General features: G+C 50.7%; 1 protein-coding gene across 2 annotated transcripts in view; it reads right to left on the reverse strand.

Moving 5' to 3' along the window:
- The window catches only part of LOC114768334 (protocadherin-19-like), a 44,784-nt gene that overhangs the window by 17,911 nt on the left and 7,850 nt on the right, over window positions 1–19,023 (reverse strand). For both annotated transcript variants that reach the window (XM_028960560.1, XM_028960559.1), the window contains exon 3: window positions 2,546–2,604. In XM_028960560.1, coding sequence (XP_028816393.1) covers window positions 2,546–2,604 — 59 coding nt within the window. The remainder of the gene's footprint in view (window positions 1–2,545; window positions 2,605–19,023) is intronic.

Consider the following 19,023-nt stretch of genomic DNA (forward strand, 5'->3'; position numbering starts at 1 on the left):
GCCGACGCCGAACACATCAACCTTGGGAAAGTCAAAAACGCGCGTCGATATTTCCACGCTGCTACGCAAGGCCTTGCCCGCGAGAAAATAAATTACTTTAACGCGTCCTCTCTTTTATTCACAGAGGTTTGTGCATTTCTAACAAACGTCTCATTTCTTCAACGTTAAAGAGGTCCACTGATATCCAGCAGGAATCAAAAAATATATGTTAATAATATGTTATTAAAGTTACTGTTACTAAATTGTCATTTTTGTGTAAATGTGGTCCTGACACTGAGACTTCCGGTGCTCTTTTTACTCCAGGGGGGTGTAAAGCTGACAGCACCCTGACGTCTTCATGTTGATGCTGAAGTCTCTTGTCGGTGAACCCGAACAAACAGGCGCCATGTCCCAGGCACGGCAGTCTTCAACCTACAGAGAGCCTACGGCGGCGGCTGAGAAAGGCTTGTCTCGGGCTCCAGCTGTGATCAGCCATTCCGTCCAATGAAAAGGCTTCGCGGAGAAAAAGCATGCACACACATCCTCCCACAGACAGGAGCTCGGAAGAAAGTCAAGCTGGTGATGAATGAAAGGAATGGAAGGTTGCTCAGGAGATGAAAACACCCTCTAATCATTCCTCGCACTCGCCATATTGCCACTCTGCTCGTGAGATGCTATCAGGAATAAAACGTGCCGCGCCAAGGCTGTCACATTATAGAAGGAGCTATCTGTGCGGCAGGATTTGGCATAATTGGAGGTAAGAGTCAGTCCCTGCCGTAACTCGCAATTGTGTTGTCGGCTGAAGGCTCTGGGGAGGATTCCATATTTCAGAAAATGACAGAGCCCACAGCGCCACTTTGCTAATGTGGATTTGACACATGTGGACCAGAGCCAGGTGTCAGACATCATGCACGGGAGGGTGGGGAGGTCTAACCGGAGCCCGCTAAAAGCCTCAAAGCAAAGCATGGGCCCACAAGGGCTACGGTTTTACCAGATGGATTTGGGTTCTTTATGGCAGGAGTCATGGTTTTATGGCTGTGGATTCTTATGGAATGAGCACCATTTCAGCGCCTTCTGAGAATTGTGACACTCTGGACCTTCATGTTGACATGGAGGTGACAACATTGGCTCTATGAAAGCACCTCAGACCACACCCATATTCCGGCCTATAAAAATATATTCATAAAACACTATAAAAGGAGACTTGTAAACTATTCAATACATATATGCAATCAATCAAATAATATTATCCAATAAAATGCTTTCTTAAAAAAATGCATTGATACGATAATGTTATTTACACATTTAATTAAGTGGATGAAATCTATTATTCACTTTCATTATAGAATAGAGTGAATGTTACAACTATTACTATGCATACTATCGTAGTGACAAATACAGTGGATACGGAAAGTATTCAGACCCCCTTACATTATTCACTCTTTGTTATACTGCAGTTATTTGCTAAAATCATTAAAAAAAATTAAATTTTATATCCCCTCATTAATGTACACCTTCATTTGAGACCAGTTGTGTTTGGTTAGGAAAGCCACACCCCTGTCTGTATAAGACATTACGGCTCACAATGCAGGTCAGAGCAAATGAGCAAGCAGGGATGTCAGAGGATCCCCAAATCAAGGTGTCAAAATAAGGGGGTTTCTGTCTGAATATTTAGGACCGTGTGATATTTCAGTTTTTCTTTGTAATAAATTTGCAAAAATGTAAATAATTCTGTCTTTTTTTGTCAAAATGGGTCACTGTGTGTACATTAATGAGGAAAAAAAAATAACTTAAATGATTTTATCAAACGGCTGCAATACAACAAAGAGTGGAAAATGTAAGGGGGTCTGAGTACATTCCGTACCCCCTGTTGTCTCTCTTTGACTTTGTAATGCAAAGGTACTGCAAAGCCCGAACAAGCTCGGACTTCCATGGACGTGCCTCTGCTGCCCTTCTTTTGTCGGGATGAGCCTGTGTGGGGGGGACCGCCAGCTCTCTGATCTTATCACAGTAATTGCACCTTCCCCGGACCACAGGCGCTCAAACCCCTGGAGGGGGGGGGTTCTTTGTGCCGCGCGTTGCCACCCGCACATGAATGCGCTTTGTTTATAGTATAAACGCTCATCTTCTCAGGACCAAATTGGCATAATGGCTTTTTTTCCCCAAATAAACAGGGGAATTATGGTGCCGGTTACAAAGCCCCCGGCGTCTGGCCCCCTCCCAGCTGCTTCAGGTGGACCCAGGAATGCAGCTTTATGCACTCGGACACAAAGAGGCTGTTCAGGCCTGAGCCCGTTGTCTCAGGTCACCATATCTCATCCCGGCATCTGCAGTGCGATTCCCACACTTAAAATGCTTCAGGTTTCCCGGGAATTCCGCAAATCCGCGCCTTTTAGCATGCAAGCTTTTTAAAATGCTTTAACATGCCACACGCACGCATGGTATCAGCAGGGATCAGACGGAATTATTCACAGGTCTGAATATGTAAAAGAGTGTTGCGTTTGCGTGCGAAAGTCATTTTTAATGCATTAGTTAACAGTAGAATGTGTGTTCTTTCGCCACGTACCTTTTGATAAGATGTGCTCTGCTGTTCACGTAGCTGGAATCAATGGAATAATTCTCCGTCTGAAATAGAGGGACAGAAAGAAACAGAATAGAAGAGCGGAAGAAAGAAAAAAAAGATATCTATTTAATTATGCACATCAAAAATACTTTTTATTAGCAAAATTGGCTTTCAATAGAAATGATATTTTACACAGAGCACCACCATCCATTCAGCGTGAAAGAGCCGTAGAGGAGGCTGGTGCAGACTCTCCGCCTCCTCCACGTTCACTTGGCTACAGTCTTCAAAATGGAGTTATTAGAGAAGGCCACGTATCGCGACGGAACAAGGGAGACATTTCCTGAACCTCCTGCGTAATTTTTGGGGTGGGGATTATTTTAAATAAAAAAAAGCCGCGGGATTTCGTCTCTTAAACTCTGCAAATGCAGATTAAAAGGCTGCGTGTGATGAGCCTCTGACCCACGCTGAGGAGCGCCGCTTCAAAGACGCTTTTTCACGCATTTTGTGGGATTATTTTTTTTTTTCAAAGGCAAACAAGCTGCCGAAATATTTGCACATCAGTGAAATGCAAACCAACGCCGGTGTGCAACCGGGAGAAGTGGAAGACGCATGATCTTCAGTCGAGATAAAAAACGCGCAAGTCAATGGCTTCCTTTCAGCAGGAAGTCAACCAATCAAAAAGAACCCCAGACGCACGCGGCCAAAAGTGTCCGTATTGATAATGGTGGTTACCATGGGAGCAGGCGCCACGCAACGACGCCGCACGAAGGCCTCCACCAGCCGAAGATGGGAGATAAAGAGCCGGCCCGGCGTGACCGGTACACACAATTAAAAGCACAAGTGTGGTGAACTGAGCGGGTACTTTATCCCCGGGATATTCCCGGTAAAGCCGCAGCGGGTCGGATGCATCGCCCCACCAATAGGCGACCTGTCAGTGGGGCAGATGTGGCCTACCGGTTAAGGAAGCGGCCCTGTAATCAAAAGGTTGCCGGTTCAAATCCTGACCCGCCAAGGTGCCACTGAGCGAAGCACCGTCCCCACACACTGCTGCCCGGGCGCCTGTCATGGCCGCCCACTGCTCACCAAGTGTGATGGTTAAATACAGAGGACAAATTTCACTGTGTCACTGTGTGCTGTGCTGCAGTGTTTGACAAGTAAAGTAAAGTGAAGTGATTTTCACATGTGATACACAGCAGCACAGCACACGGTGCACACTGTGAAATTTGTCCTCTGCAATTAGCCATCACCCTGAATGAGCAGTGGGCAGCCATGACAGGCGCCCGGGGAGCAGTGTGTGGGGACCAAACACTGCAAACACTACAAAAACCAAACGGGGGACAAAAGGGGAGAATGTGAACTAACCCACAAGGCATGCCAGGACGGAAAACAACACCAGACATGGGCTGCCCGGTCCAACGTAAAATGTCGCTGCTCAACTAGTCCTTTATAACCAGGCACCCGTTGTGCGTTCTGATTCACGCTTCGGCCTGCTCGGAAAAGTCAGGTCCAAATTTCTACTTTTAAAGGAGCCCAAATGTCCCACTTTTTATTTAGAGCGCCCTCAAAAAAAAAAAAGAAGAGCAAGATAATATTTTAATTACTGGTGATGCTCCGTACACCATACACCCCTCCACCTTGCTCTCTCAGCACTCGTGAAACCTTAACTCATTGTTATCAAGGAGATAATTTGTAAAAAGCCATTTTAATTAACACTTTATTAGCAAACCTTAATTTAGAGCGTGCACTGTTTGTTGTACGCGGCGCTCGTGAGGTGGCGGCACCGCCCTTTGTTCCTGTCTGGCCTGAGACCGTTAATATCAAAGTAATTGGCGTAGGCAATTATTCTGGGGGTCCAACGCGGGGCGTACGGGCACAGAAATATATTTATCATTTTTTTTTTTTTTTTTTTAAAGCCCAACCTGCCACCTGTGCTCCACTTTGGTCCCCGTGCGGACTCATTACGGCGCCTCTCCGGCTACGCGGGCACCCGGAGAGGCAAACTAATGAACGGGCCAGGCCACGAAAACGGAGGGGGACCTTCATTAAAGAGACAGCGTACAAATTTCCCGGCCCTGTAATTGGTCTGGATGGCTAATGCCGCATTAGCCGGCTCTCTGGGGGGACACGTAGGGGAGGAGGTGACCGGGATGCATGTGTAGCCATGTAAGGAATGCATGCCGGTAATTCCCCTCTCCCTTTTTCCGTTATTAATTATGAATTTATTTGTTTATTTATTGCGGAAACGCAGCACTGCAACACTCTTAATGTGCCGAGAACCCACTGCCCTGCTTTGTCAGCATATTTATGGAAAGGTCAGTTTTAATTACGAGTAGATCTTAGCACGCACGTTATAAAAGTAATACATGTGAAAATGCTTATATTCTTGTGAATTGTTTCGCATGGTAAAAATCGGTGTAGAAACCATGTGTGGGGTTATGTAGGCTCGTGGTGCATGTGTACATATTAAAATATAATCCCTAATGAACCAGCGCTGGGTAAAATTAACACCAGAACCTCGCTGGATCCGGTCCAGGCGGGATATTTAATGCATTAGCGTACGGCTTCCAGTAAAGAAATGTATAGCGGGCCTCTCTTTTTCGGCGCTGCCGTCGGAGGCCACGTCAATATTTTCCTCCTCCGAGGTTGGATTTCAGGCCAGCGGATGAAGGCCGCTTAACTACGGCGAGGCCACCGCAAATGGCCCCTTAATCTGCCCCGACAATGCGGTGTTGTGATCCCAGCGTGTCCGCCGTCACTCAATCCACCCGTAATTATTGGCGGTGTGGGGGAGAGAGAGAGCGGGAGACCCCCGCCTGCCACCATTCGCCCTCTCCAATGCCGGGCCGCGCCGGGCACCCTTCGCGCCACTCCGCGGAGAGGAAAGGCAATCTCCGCGCCTAGCCGCCGCCATGAGATTTGATTTGTCCTCCCGCCGGCGTGACGATTGGTTCTACACTCCGGACACGAGTGCCTTGACTGTGCAGGGCCGCTCCGCCGCCGATTTGGGCGTCCACCGATACGATTACGGCTCCGTTTCCACGTGGAGGGCCGCGGTAAAGTAGCGGTTAATTGAGGCGTCGCACTCCACCGGGAAATTATTAATTATCAGTCCGCTGCAGCGTTTTCGCTCTGCAGTCAATTTCATAAATCCAGGACGAATGTGAAAAGTGAAGTGATTGTCACTTGTGGTACACAGCAGCACAACACACAGTGCACACGGTGAAACGTGTCCTCTGCATCTAACCATCACCCTGAGTGAGCAGTGGGCAGCCATGACAGGCGCCCGGGGAGCAGTGTGTGGGGACGGTGCTTTGCTCAGTGGCACCTCAGTGGCACCTCAGTGGCACCTTGTCGGATCGGGATTCGAACCGGCAACCTTCTGATTACGGGGCCACTTCCTTAACCACTAGGCCACCACTGCCCCTCTTATTTTTTCTTTTTATAAAAAAATTATTAAATACTTATGCTAGTCCTCTCCACGGAAATCTTTAGTAAAAGGTAAAAGAGAACTCAGAGAGTACTGAAATTGGGACGTTTAGATAGAAAATGGCCCAGTACTCTTGTCCCAGTCACACAATAGTCACACAAATGGGGGGGGGGGGGGGTGATTTGGTGGAAGACATTTCCAGAAAGAAGAAGAGGGCCGACTTCCTCATTTTAATGCCTGATTGGCGTCCGCGGTTCATCCACTCGTCTTTGGGCTCATTCATCTGCCGTCCTGAGTGGCACATAATGAGCACCGTTGTTTATGGGCGCCGCCCCGGGAAGAGCCGCTCCAGTCGGAGTTCGTTTTCTAATTACGAACGTGCCCCGCGGAACCGCGGCCCTGAGCACGCGACTGGCTGGAGATTTTTTAAGATGGAAAAACTCGACTCTTGGCCTGCCTGCAGCCACCTACACTTACGGCCCACCGTAACTGGGCCCCTGCTCTCCACTCGGGGGCCTCGGCTGCACCCCCTTTTGGAATCGAACCCCCGCAGGCCCGTCCAGTGCGCACGGCACCTGCCGGGAACGGATTTATCCGGACTTACACGACCCGGCGGGCGGACGCCATGATCCGCGCCCAGCCGGGCTGTCAGCTCCTCAATTACGGCGTTACCCGTAGATCCTTCGCCATCTGGTGGATTATAGATTTCCCTTTAAAAAATACTATTAAATTAAACTGGTAAAGCCCTCGGATCGTGCTGGAAACGGGGTGAAGGGGTTCTCGCATCTCGTGCCATACTACCCACTGCCCATAAACGCACATTATAAGCGAATCGTGGTAAGTCCTTAAAGGGGTTTGAGTAAAACATTTGCATTTACGGCATTTACCAGACGCCCTTATCCAGAGCGACTTGCAATCAGTAGTTACAGGGACAGTCCCCCCCTGGAGACACTCAGGGTTAAGTGTCTTGCTCAGGGACACAATGGTAGTAAGTGGGGTTTGAACCTGGTTTTTCTGGTCCATAGGCGAGTGCGTTACCCGCTAGGCTACTACCACCCTGCGTGGTAAAACGAGGTCTTCAGTCGAGTCGCGTTATTTCCGGGTCCCTCTAATAGCTGCGAAAGCAGGACGTGAATCGTCTCGCCGTTTGTTTCGGTGTAGAAATACTCCTTACCGCCGGTTACCTGTGGAAAGATTTTTTCTCCCCCAACCCCGTCCCGCCGCTCTGCCGTGGGTGACCCACTTCCACCCCCACCGAACCCCCCCTTCCCCCGTTCCCAGCCAAACAATCGCAGACTGTACAAGGGTATTTCCCTGGCCCGCATCGGCAAGGCGCCAACCCCTCCGCCTCGTATCGGGATCCGTACCCATGATGCCGCGGGGCTCTCCAGACGCCGCCCGCCTGCGGTCTGCAGAGATATGATTAATTATGCATACATTAATAGCAGCAACAGCATTAAAGATGCATGAGCTCGTCAACGTCGAAGGCAATGAAGAGACTCTGAATAAGAGCGGGGCGCGGATTTGTGGGGTCAGAGAAGCCGGGGGTCTCGGGTTACCGGCAGCTTGCGAGCGGGACTGGCCGAGTATCGGCCGAGGGGGGGTCATCTACCGTCACCTTTCTGTAGAAGGGAAGGCGAAGCCACGAAACCCCCGTCCGGACGTGTCAGACCGCGTCTGGGTGTTCATGCCGCACAATATCGGGAGGAATCCCGAATAACGCGACGAGATTAAGATTTGGGGGCTTTTACGTACCGAAAAGGGGGAGGGACGAACGACTTGCCGATCGCGTGGCTTTCCCGAAAGGGGATAAATCGGCTTACTTTTCTTTAAGCCCAAGGAACCTAATCAAACCGTAATAGCGGCAGCTTCCCGAAGGCCCTCCCCCAGGATTCGCCTTTAATTCCAACGTTAGAGCCCCGAAATAACGAAAGCGGCCGGCCATTGTTTCAGTCTGGACGACGGGTGTCACCTGACACACGAGGGACGAGAGACACCCGACGCTGGGCGGACTTCTCTCCCGTTTCGGCCTTAAACAGGCTTTCCAAGGGAATTAGTGGCGGACGTTTGGCGGGGCCCTTTTTTTTTTTCGACTGCGGCCCCTGGAGTTCGGCCAGTTTCAGGGACGGGTCCACGGTAATTTAATGTACAAATAATTCCGCCGGCTTTGGAGAGGGGACTTTTTCTCCCAAAGCCTCAAACGTCAGGACACGCGCCATCATATTTTTAGGTACGCTAATCCAGGACACGTGCGGCCGAGGTGATTAAAAAATTGATGGTGGCTGGTGCCGTAAAATGCACATATTTCACCGCATTAAGGCTCCATCTGCTCAGTCTGATCGGTAGATCAGAAGTGAAGTGATTGTCACATGTGATACACAGCAGCACAGCACACAATGCACACAGTGAAATTTGTCCTCTGCATTTAACCCATCACCTTGAGTGAGCAGTGGGCGGCCATGAGAGGCGCCCGGGGAGCAGTGTGTGGGGACGGTGCTTTGCTCAGTGGCACCTCAGTGGCACCTTGGCGGATCGGGATTCGAACCGGCAACCTTCTGATAACGAGACCGCTTCTTTAACCGCTAGGCCACCACTGCCCCGTGTTACGCCGGACCTGCGCCTGTGACGCGTTGACAGGGCGGGGTTTAAATCTTCCGGGATCCTCCCATGAAAACAAAAGTTATCTCCAACGTTGGAAATCTGTGATTCCGTCTTGATTTTGTAGCGTGAACTTGGCGTGGAGGAAATGCGAGCCTCCTCCTGCTGCTCCACCCGGCCCATCAGCTCCTGGAGAGGCCTGAGAGGCGGTCGTTACGAGCGTAGATCATCAGCGCGTGGCTGTAAAAGTAATGACGGAGCGACCGCAGAGCGCCCGATATTGCTCGCACGCGGCGGCGAGGAATGCTTTTTCCCCTCTCCGCCCCGGCCGGTCGTTGCAGACTGTGCGGCACCACCGCGGGAGGGAGCGGATGCACTCGCTCCCAGTCGGCCTGCATATTGACGTCCATTTAATCCGACACCGGGGTAGTGGACGAGTCCCCGCCTCCAGCGCCGCTGCGGCGGAGGGATCCAGGTGACGCTTCGTCATCTTTCATTATTATCAAACGATGTTTCACCATTTGGCGGGAGGTGGCTGCTTGGCCACGACCCCGGGAAGTATGGCAGGTGGAGGCGGGCCCAATGCCGGTCTGGGGACGGACCCCCACATCCCCTGATGTAGGTGCAGGCACATCTGGCGCTAATATGCGGGATGGTCTCATATCGGCAGCTGCCGGGAGGCGGATTGACCAGAGCGCATTACCACCCGGCGCGCCACCGGCACATCTGAGGGTCCGGGCGCGACTGGTGGGCAATCAGGGCGTCGCCGCCGCCGCCAACAAACGTAAAAGTAACTAAAAATTAAAAGGGGCCTGTTTCGCATATGGAGCAAAATGGCCGGCGGTGCCTAAAACAAGACCGGCAAGACTTTTGATGGTGAACCAAATTCTGATTGGTTGCGATCACTCTTCCTTAATACCCTGTTGATCCAAGGGTTTGAATATTGATAGAATAGAACAATTTGATGTAGCCTAACAACAGTGGGGTCCGAGCCGAACTATTTCAAATGCCAAACTTGACCTTCGACCTGTGCCTCACCACCTCGAGCTGATTATGGCTCTATTGTTCTGTATAATGCACCATCGATCAATAACAACCAATTGTTCCGATGCAAAGGCCTGCAGAGGCAGGTAAGCACGGCCTACTGTACTCTGTTCTAGTCTACTGTATTTTACACACAAGCACCTTAAGGGCAGCAGAGGGTGAAGTGTGTGTGTGTGTGTGTGTGTGTGTGTGTGTCGAGCAGCTTGTGCGTTCGCCCAGTGAAACAGAAACAGATGCGGTGGGCTTGACCCTTGGGTTCAGGAGGGATTCCGGCAGCCGAAACACACAGGGATTAGCCACGCCGACTTTATTTAATTTAATTTCTATTAGGGGCCATCTTTTTTTTCTTTTTTTTTTTTCGAACGAGGGAAAGCCTGGAGTTACCGAATACACCACGACACCGCGAATACACCACAGATACACCACGACTATCTTCAGAGGACAGTGCCTCCGCGGCTCCACACCGAGCGCAGATAGGATCCTGTTTACGGCGCGTAATCGACTGCACCGCACCGTCCGACACCACGACTTCCTCGAAATGGAAACCTGGAATCCTTTTGTTCCGCCGGCCGCGAACAATGTGCCGATAATTGTCTTTCATCAATGGCGCCCGGCTGGGCGTGTTGTATGCAGAGCAGCTATCGGCCGTAAACACATCTCGGGGCCGCAGGTTTATCTGTTCACGCGCAGGCCGGCCGAAGCGGCTCTTTGTCTCAGAGCGGCGGCGGCGGCGGCTTCCTTTCCCCCTTTTTGATTAGCGACCGCAGTTAATTCCTTGCAGGCAGGATGTAGCTCGATATCCTTGCGTGGTGAAATCCCTTCATTTACTAGGAGCTGATGAACTCGGAGCACAAAAAGAGTAACTTTCGCGATCGTAGAAATACTAAAAATATAAAGAACAAACAACAAATTGCTTAACAGGTGACAAAAATCTGCCAAAAAAGAGCTATTTCACAGCATTTACATTTACGAGACGGCTTTATCCAGCACGACTTTCAATCAGTAGTTACGGGGACAGTCCCCCCCTGGAGACACTCAGGGTTAAGTGTCTTGTTCAGGGACACAATGGCAGTAAGTGGGATTTGAACCTGGGTCTTCTGGTTCATAGGCGAGTGTGTAACCCACTAGGCTACTACCACCCAAATTTTACAATTACAAAACAATTACATTTACCAGAAGTCCTTATCCAGAGCAACTTACAATCAGTAGGTACAGGGACATTCCCCCCCTGGAGACACTCAGGGTTAAGTGTCACAATGGCAGTAAGTGGGATTTGAACCTGGGTCTTCTGGTTCATAGGCGAGTGTGTTACCAGCTAAGCTACTGACACCCAGGAAAATGTAAGGCCATTTTACACAGGTGACGTGGGTGATGTAGCACGCAACGCACGAAGAACGACGCTCCAAGCGATGCGAACGCACCGCCTTTTATCAGAAGATATCAGAGCCGGGAAATGTCGGCAATCGTCCTCCCTGTTTTGATCGCGGGTGGAATAATTGGAGCACTCTTAGACTCATTACACGAGAAGCGTGGCAGGCAAAAGAGCGCTTTAAATGTCCTCCTTCGTTTGTGACGCGGCTTTGAGGAAGAAGGGAAGGAAACGGAAAAAAAAAAAAAAAGTTTGGCTCGACCGCGCTTTCGCGAAGGAACGCCGGAGATCTGACACCTGTGGTCCCGAACTCCAGATTAACAAGCAATTCGAAGCAACTTTGAAAAACGAGTCCCCGCCATCGCACCAACAATCATAATTACCCGACCGGGCGGCACAGGCGGTATAGAACGCGAACACTCGTTCCAGAACGTTCCGGCGCGCTCCAAAACAACTTCATTTAGGCCAACAGAACGCCGGTCAAAAGCGGCAAAGTCTGTAATTACCAGTGTGGTTTTACAGGGACTCAACGATGCTTTAATTAGTGCTACTGCAGCAACGGTCAGGCTGGAGCACTCGATGGGGGACGCCGAGGGGACGAAGGCGGAGGAAAACGGGGGTCCGGAAATGTCACCGCGTAACACCATTTTGTCACTTTAACCAGGACAAGGACAATTACGAGACCAATTAAAAAGTGACCTCTGGATATGGGAACTTCGGAAAAGTGCTGTTTAGCGTTCCGTTAGGAAGAGCCTGTCCGCGCCATGCTAGTTGAGAGGATAATGACGTGTGCTAATTGTTTATATGGACGTTCTGCGAGGCGGGTAGGGGCAGTGGTGGCCTAGCGGTAATCAGACCGTAATCAGACCATAACCAGAAGGTTGCCGGTTCGAATCCCGATCTGCCAAAGTACCACTGAGGTGCCACTGAGCAAAGCACCGTCCCCACACACTGCTCCCCGGGCGCCTGTCATGGTGCCCACTGCTCACTCAGGGTGATGGGTTAAATGCAGAGGACAAATTTCAATTTGTGCACCGTGTGCTGTGCTGCTGTGTATCACAAGTGACAATCACTTCACCTTTCGGTAACGTAAAGCGGAACGCGTGCGGCGCGTTCGAGCGGCCTCGTCCGACCGGGAGTTTAGCGCTCAGGTGCACGAGCTAATGAGCTGAGGCTAAAAATGGCGCAGGCCGGTAAACAAGCGGCCACGTTCCGGCCCCGGCGGACCGCTCTCCCGCTCGTACCCCCCCGAGACGCATGACAGATTCGCACTTTAATCGTGTCTCAAACAACACGTCCCGGTGGCAAGTGCAAGATTGGTGCCTGGTCCCTCAGCAACTCCTGACAGCGAGTCCACCGCAAAAATCCAGGAAATCCAACACTTCATTAACAATGGCAGAGGCAAGCGGGATTAAATTGGGAAGCGCAACTTCGTTTTCTTCATAAAAAAATAAAAACACTACTTTTTGTTCACTGATCCGTTCCGAGTGGCAGAGCTTATTACTTCACACATGTTTGCTTCAATCATTTATCCAAGAAAGATGAAATAAAAGCGCAGAAGCTCTGCCGTTGTCTGAAAAGGATGATGTTGGGCGGGCACAAAGAATACAAAATAAAATATATATTCCCATCAATTCCTTTCCCGGAGGAAAACAAGAAATTGTCAAAAACAACAACAACAACAACACAGTAACCGAGCTAAAATAAGACCGGTGACAGTTTCAGTCGTAACTACAGCGTCAAGATTCGCAGCGTAATTATGTCCACAAAATCCACTCCAATCAGGACGTCTACAGTGACCCGTGTCTGTTGTCCATCTTTTTGTGTTTTTTTTTTTTTTTTAAATCCTTTATCTGCATTTGGATCAAATGTGTCATGACAAGTTTTTATGATAGATTACTCATTTGCAAAAATTACTAACAGACAATACATATACATACATACACGAAAAACATCAGCAACATCCAAGTAATATTTTTAAGAGCATTTACATGCTGCGCATATTAAAATACACAATTGCAATTACATAAGTAGCCATTGATGCAGCTATTTGTTTAATTTGCATTAACATAATTAGCAAACGCTACTGTATTTTCTTTCCTCAATGTAACTGTGACAACGTTAGGGATCATATATATATATGGAATCGCGCGCTGCGAGTCTAACTTGTCCTCCTTCGCTTTTGACATTGCCTGGGATGTTGAGGGAAGTCGAGATAAGAAGCCCTGATCCTTTTAAAGACAGCCCCATAATCCGACAGAGGGGAAGCTGCAGATTTAAAGGACTTAGTCTGGATTATTGCTAGTCGGCCAAATTAAACCAAAAGTCATCTTTCTGCAGTTGCTCATGCAAGCTGGCGCCTGGCGTCGCCCACAACAAGGGAACCGGAGGGGTGGGGGCTATAATTAGAAATGCATTTGGCTTTATTTCCATCTCTTCTTTCTGTCTCTCACGTTCCTTCTCCATCGCGCTGTCCTGGGCGGCGGCGTCTGAGCCTCGATTCTCACGCGCCACTGTGCCCTTTGTTTTGCTCATTTCTGCTTCTTATTTTTTGGGAAATTCCACCCCCCTGCCCACCTGCCACGCTGTGTCTCGCGGGCTAAGCCGCTGCCAGGCTGCCCGGCCGCGGTGAGTGGCAGGCCTGTCCTTGTAGTCTTCGCCTCGGCGGAGGAAGCCGAGAATGTGGCCAAACATGGGCTTAGAGCTCCAAAGAAAATAATCGGCATTGCGTGGTGTGTGGAAGAGGACAGCGGTCCTTCGCGGCGCTCATCTGGCCTGAAGGTGGGAAGTTCAGACGATCGTGCGAAATATGAATGAGAATATTACTCTACTGCTGGTTCCGTCACGCTCTGTAGATTCTCTATGATTTCATCAACGTTCTTCTGATTCCGAAGATGTTCTCACACACCCACGACCTTCGATAGATCAAAATACCGAACACTGCATGTTGTCTCTGGACAATAAGAAATATATTGACAGCACTGAACAGCCACTGCTGAATCAGATAAGAAGCGCACTTGTCGGCCACCCGGAGCGACGCTGAGGCTTTTATTTTGGGGCGCTTAAAACGTAGACTGCAATAACAATTACGCCAAGCCCCCGGGGGGAAATCCTTAGATCCCCTTCGAGCGAACGACACGCCCCAGGCGTATTTAACAGCCAACCAAGGAGCGGCAGACCTTTTTTTTTTTTTTCATCCAGCTCGGACCAATCAGCACGCAGGAAGGCGGCCGTGTGATCCGTATGTGTGTTTTTTTGCTTTCGGCGGCCTTGTCAGCTCGTTTCAGGCTAATGACGCCTCAGAGGCCACGTAGGATCAGGGGCACCCAGGCACGACTCCGTGGTGACCTGGGCACGCGACCCCGGGGGGGGGGGGGCGCATCAAGTCCTCATCACTGGGTCTGAGCGACCTGCACCCTCTTTTTTTATAGATGTATACATATTACCATCCTCCGTTTCAGCCTCTTTCTCTCTCTCTCCGAGAACAGCTGCCTCGGCGGAGGGGAGAGGTTGAGCCGAAGAGCCCCGCCGCAGAGCCGCGGACCAGAGCACACCGCTTCCATTCATTAACTGGGGCTCTAGTGCTGCAGGATGTCAAACGTCGGACGTGAGAGGAAAGGGAACGAGCCGCTCTATTGTGCCGCCCCCCGAAGGGCCGGCAGAAAATGCCTCTCCGGCCACCGAATAAGAACCTCGCCCTCCATCCCCCCTTCCCGTGGCTTTCTACGCTTCGCCGTGCCGACCCCCCCCCCGTTGCATCCGATGTCGGCGAGGACAGGCTCGTCCCCGGCTCGTCCCCGGCTCGTCTGAGGACCCTTTCGGTCTCGGGGGGAGGGGGGGGGGGTAATCGAAATGGCTGGAGCTCGGTTCTCGAGACGAGAACCAGGAACGTACGGAAAACCAGGACCGAGTTCTCCAAATGAGGTCCTGCGGCACGGAAAAGACGGGGACGGAAGGAGGGACGTACTGATCCGGCAGAAAGAGGAGGAGACGGATGGAGAGGAGCGAGGGATTGAGCGGTCGTGACGAGTGGATCGGTTGACGGGTCCGCGCGCAGTCATGGCCCATTAGGCCGGCCGGAGAAGAGCGCCACACCTCATTACGCCTCCCAGCCTCGCCGCGGCCACGCCCAGGCTGCGCCACGGGTGGCCAGAGGAACTTCAACCTGGAAGACGTTCCTACCACGTTCCTGCGCCGCAGAATGCGTGTGATCCCTCATAATGGGCGTGAACGTGAACCCAGAAATCGATTTCTTATTCATTTTTCCTCTGTAAAAAACCTACAGGTGTCCATCTAATGGGGGAGGACGTACAGCAGAGGCTGCTGCTTCTCCTGCACAATTTAAATCCACCCTGCTGGAGTTGGACATGAGCGGTGAAGTATGCTAATTTTGTTGTGCAAAAGAGAAGTTTTGCAGTAATACGATAAACACGTAGCCAGAAAACCATCCCGAGACGGGCAAGGCGGCGAGAAAAAAAAAAAAGCCGGCGAGGCGAGACCATTTTCTGAAGGTAGAACGTAGATACGCTCTGGACTGAGGTACAGGTCACCGGCGTTCCCCAAATCACCATCACCTTTTACGGATCTGCACGGAAGCGCGAAGCAAATTAAAACAAGGCGTAATGACGATGCACGCGGACACTTACAGTTACGTTCTACTCGTGTACTGTCAGGTAACTGTGATGGAACAAAAAATCACAATTCAAAAATAAATGTCATGTTATGTTATGGAACGTCACTTTTGATTTTGTTTTTCGCTGTCATTGTGCATTTGTGTCAAATTTGGTTATGATGTTTGGTGAAATGAATTCAGATGAATCTTCTGTCCTCCTGTCGTCTCGCTTGTGTTGTTCGCGTTTCATCTGGTAAGTAATAAATAAAAGCATCTACAAACAGGCATATGGGGGGGCGCTGCTTCCCCCCAAAATCCCAGTAGGCCCATCCAGCACAGGCACGGCGTGGGACGGGGGCTAACTTTAAACCGCGACAGTCATTATTCTTACTAACCCTGATGGATGTTGCTTAACCTTTAACCTTCATTTCTATAGACGTATTTACGGCCGAGTGTGTGGGAAGTGTCTCTCTCTCGCTCTCTCTCTCTCTCTCACACTCCTACAGCAGAATGCACGCCGATGACCTTCCATGTCGCAATAATTTTAACTCGGAGAGCTGGCAGCGAGATCTGTGTTAATGAGAGATAAGGTAGGAGAAGTTTCTCCCGAGCCCTCGACAGGGGACGCTTTCTTTTCGCACCTATTCCTAACGCGGAGAGATGGCGCTTTTTAAAGCACACGCCGCCGCATCGTAGCCGCGATTAAAAGAGATTAAAAGAGGGATGCGTGCTCGGCTACCATATTGAGTCTTGGCCTGAGCAGCTCTGTCTTTTTCTTCTTAAACGTGAGCAACTGAAGACAAAAAAAAGGATAAAAAAAAAAAAATTGGCATTGGAGACAATTTCTCACTTTCTCAATTGGAGGTTTTATTACTTGTAAAATAATGATGGATGAGTACAATATGCACGTGGTGGGGATTGGAGTTGTTAGCACATCCTGAGAAGGCAAATTCATATAATTACTCCTCCGAGATGGCGGAGAAGAAAGCAATACCTGCTGTCATTAGCAGAACGTGCGGAGGGGAGATGCGGAAACGCGAGACGGTGAACTAAATTCGATATCGGCGCGATAAACAGCCATCGGCTTCTGGGAAAATGGACTTATTAAAAAAAAGCGCGCTTCCCACGCCTCCGTTCATTGTTGCTCGCGCTGGCATAGAAAAGGAACAATTCGGCAGAGTCGCACGAGCCGGGATTTAAACCGGACCGGTCTCTTTGGCGGGACTGCACCCGATCTGCGCCCACATCAAAGGAGACCACGGACAAAGAAGCCCCGGGAACCAGGACTCTTCACAGGTCTGGGCTCCTCTCGGCGTCTCTCAGAGCTCAAATGTTTGGAGGGCCCGGGCTTTTAAAAAAGGACTATTTTGGGGTTCATTTCTGTATTAAATTGGAAAGGAATGGCGAGGACCCAGATGCTTGAGCCTGAACGTCTATTTTCACCGCCTGGTCCCGGCCGATCACAGGAAGAAAAGGCTCCCAGCGAAAGGTCACCGTGAAGAGACCAGAGGGAGCGTGATGATCAAACGTTGCAGCTGCCACAGTCGCTGGGTACCAGAGACTCGAGCAAGGAGGTCACCTCCTTTATTCTCCCCACCAGGACCCAGTTTTCCTCCCTCTGACGCTTCAATTTCAACGACACTTCGAGAGCTCAGCCATAAATCGTCAGCCATTTTTAATGTTGTGGCCGATCAGCGAATACTCCAGACTCCCGTCCATTATTCCTGCGCGCCCTCCTTGTCCATGTCGTCCCTGGCCCGATGCACACGGCGACCCGGCATCGTATCTCGTTACGGCTGGGCGGCGGTGACATGCCAGTGTCAGGCCGCGTCACTCTGGGCCGTTCTGACATGGCAGCCTCGGTCTGGGGGCGAAAGATCCTGGACGAGGGGGCGCCCGGCAGACGGTGAAAACTCCTCATTCCCGCGGAGCAACGTGCGCTGCCGTGACGTACGCCGCAACTGTGATTTACGGTGTAATTATTTGGGACGCCCAGTAGATGAACTGTAACGACGTGTGGACGAGCCTGTAGGCATGATTGACGGCTCCCACCCACCCCGCTTCCTCAGTGGACAGTGGACATCATGAAACTTTACGGCCACTGCCAACACCGGTGTGCAGAGTATCCTTTGGCGTGCCGGCCTGGCGGTTGAGGAAGCGGCCCCGTAATCAGAAGGTTGCCGGTTCGACTCCCGAGCCGCCAAGGTGCCACCGAGGTCCCGTCCCCACACCCTGCTCCCCGGGCGCCTGTCATGGTGCCCACTGCTCCCCAAGGGTGGCGGTATAATACAGAGGACACGTTTCACCGTGTCACCGTGTGCTGTGCTGCAGTGTCTCACAATGACAATCACGTCTCACTCGCTTTAATTCAAGCATTTTGATGACATAAGCAAACAAGAACCAGCGAATTGATCCTGGCGGGAACCGAATTGCTCCTAATAATTACAAAAATTATAATTTTTTAACCCTGTTAACCAGGTTAAAATTCATCGGGATTTAGGTTTTTTAAAAAAACATTAAAGTTTTACACGTTCACCGTGGTAATTAAGAATCGGCAACTTTCAGCGAAGGAGGTGAGGGGGGGTCAAAGTTCACGCCACCGAATCCCAGCGTGGATGCTACAGCATCGTCACCACGAAGATCAGGGCCGGTGGCGGCGACGACGCGGCCGGAACACAGCGGTGCCGCTGAGTCACATGACGCGAGCGACACACGGCACGGCTTTCCGCAGACGGTTTCCGTCTTCCCCTCCCTCCTGGCGAATGCCGCTTGAAGACAGCGTGCTCACGCAAAGCCCGCCGACAAATGTGACCTTTTCAGATCACTCGGCTGCTCATCTGGCAGCGAGACCAATCAGCACGCATCAAAGGGCGCCGGAGATACCGCTCGACTCACACTCCTCCGAACGGGAGCCATTAAAGAGCGAAACCTCGCCGGGAGATCCGGGTCCTCCCCCCCCCCTCGCCGGAATCAAATTCTCGACATGCCGCGACCTTTGCATTGCCTTGTACGCTGTTTACTTAGTTCCCTCAAACACGGAGAGGGAGAACCGGAACGTTTCCGCCAACCGGAGGCCCCTGAATCACGAAACACGAGCCAAATCAATTAGGCCCGACGCAACGACGCCGTTCTGCCATAGTGATGGGAGACTCGGCGGGGAGCAAGGTGTGGACATGCAGAGATGCCTTCAAATAACCGCGCAGGTCACTTCTGCTGAGAGATCCGACAAAATCATGAAAAAAAGAAACGTTTCTAAATGGGTCCTGCAATAAAAAACTAAATCTTGGGCAGAGAGGTGATTTATTTTTCTCTACATATGCTTTAATTTTTCATTCCCATCTATTGAGCAACAGAGATCATTTTTTCTATTCCTATGCCAGCCATTCCATGGGGTGGTAGTAGCCTAGTGGGTAAGACACTCGCCTACGAAC

This window comes from Denticeps clupeoides, chromosome 18 (genome assembly GCF_900700375.1).
Source record: "Denticeps clupeoides chromosome 18, fDenClu1.1, whole genome shotgun sequence".
NCBI lineage: Eukaryota > Metazoa > Chordata > Actinopteri > Clupeiformes > Denticipitidae > Denticeps > Denticeps clupeoides.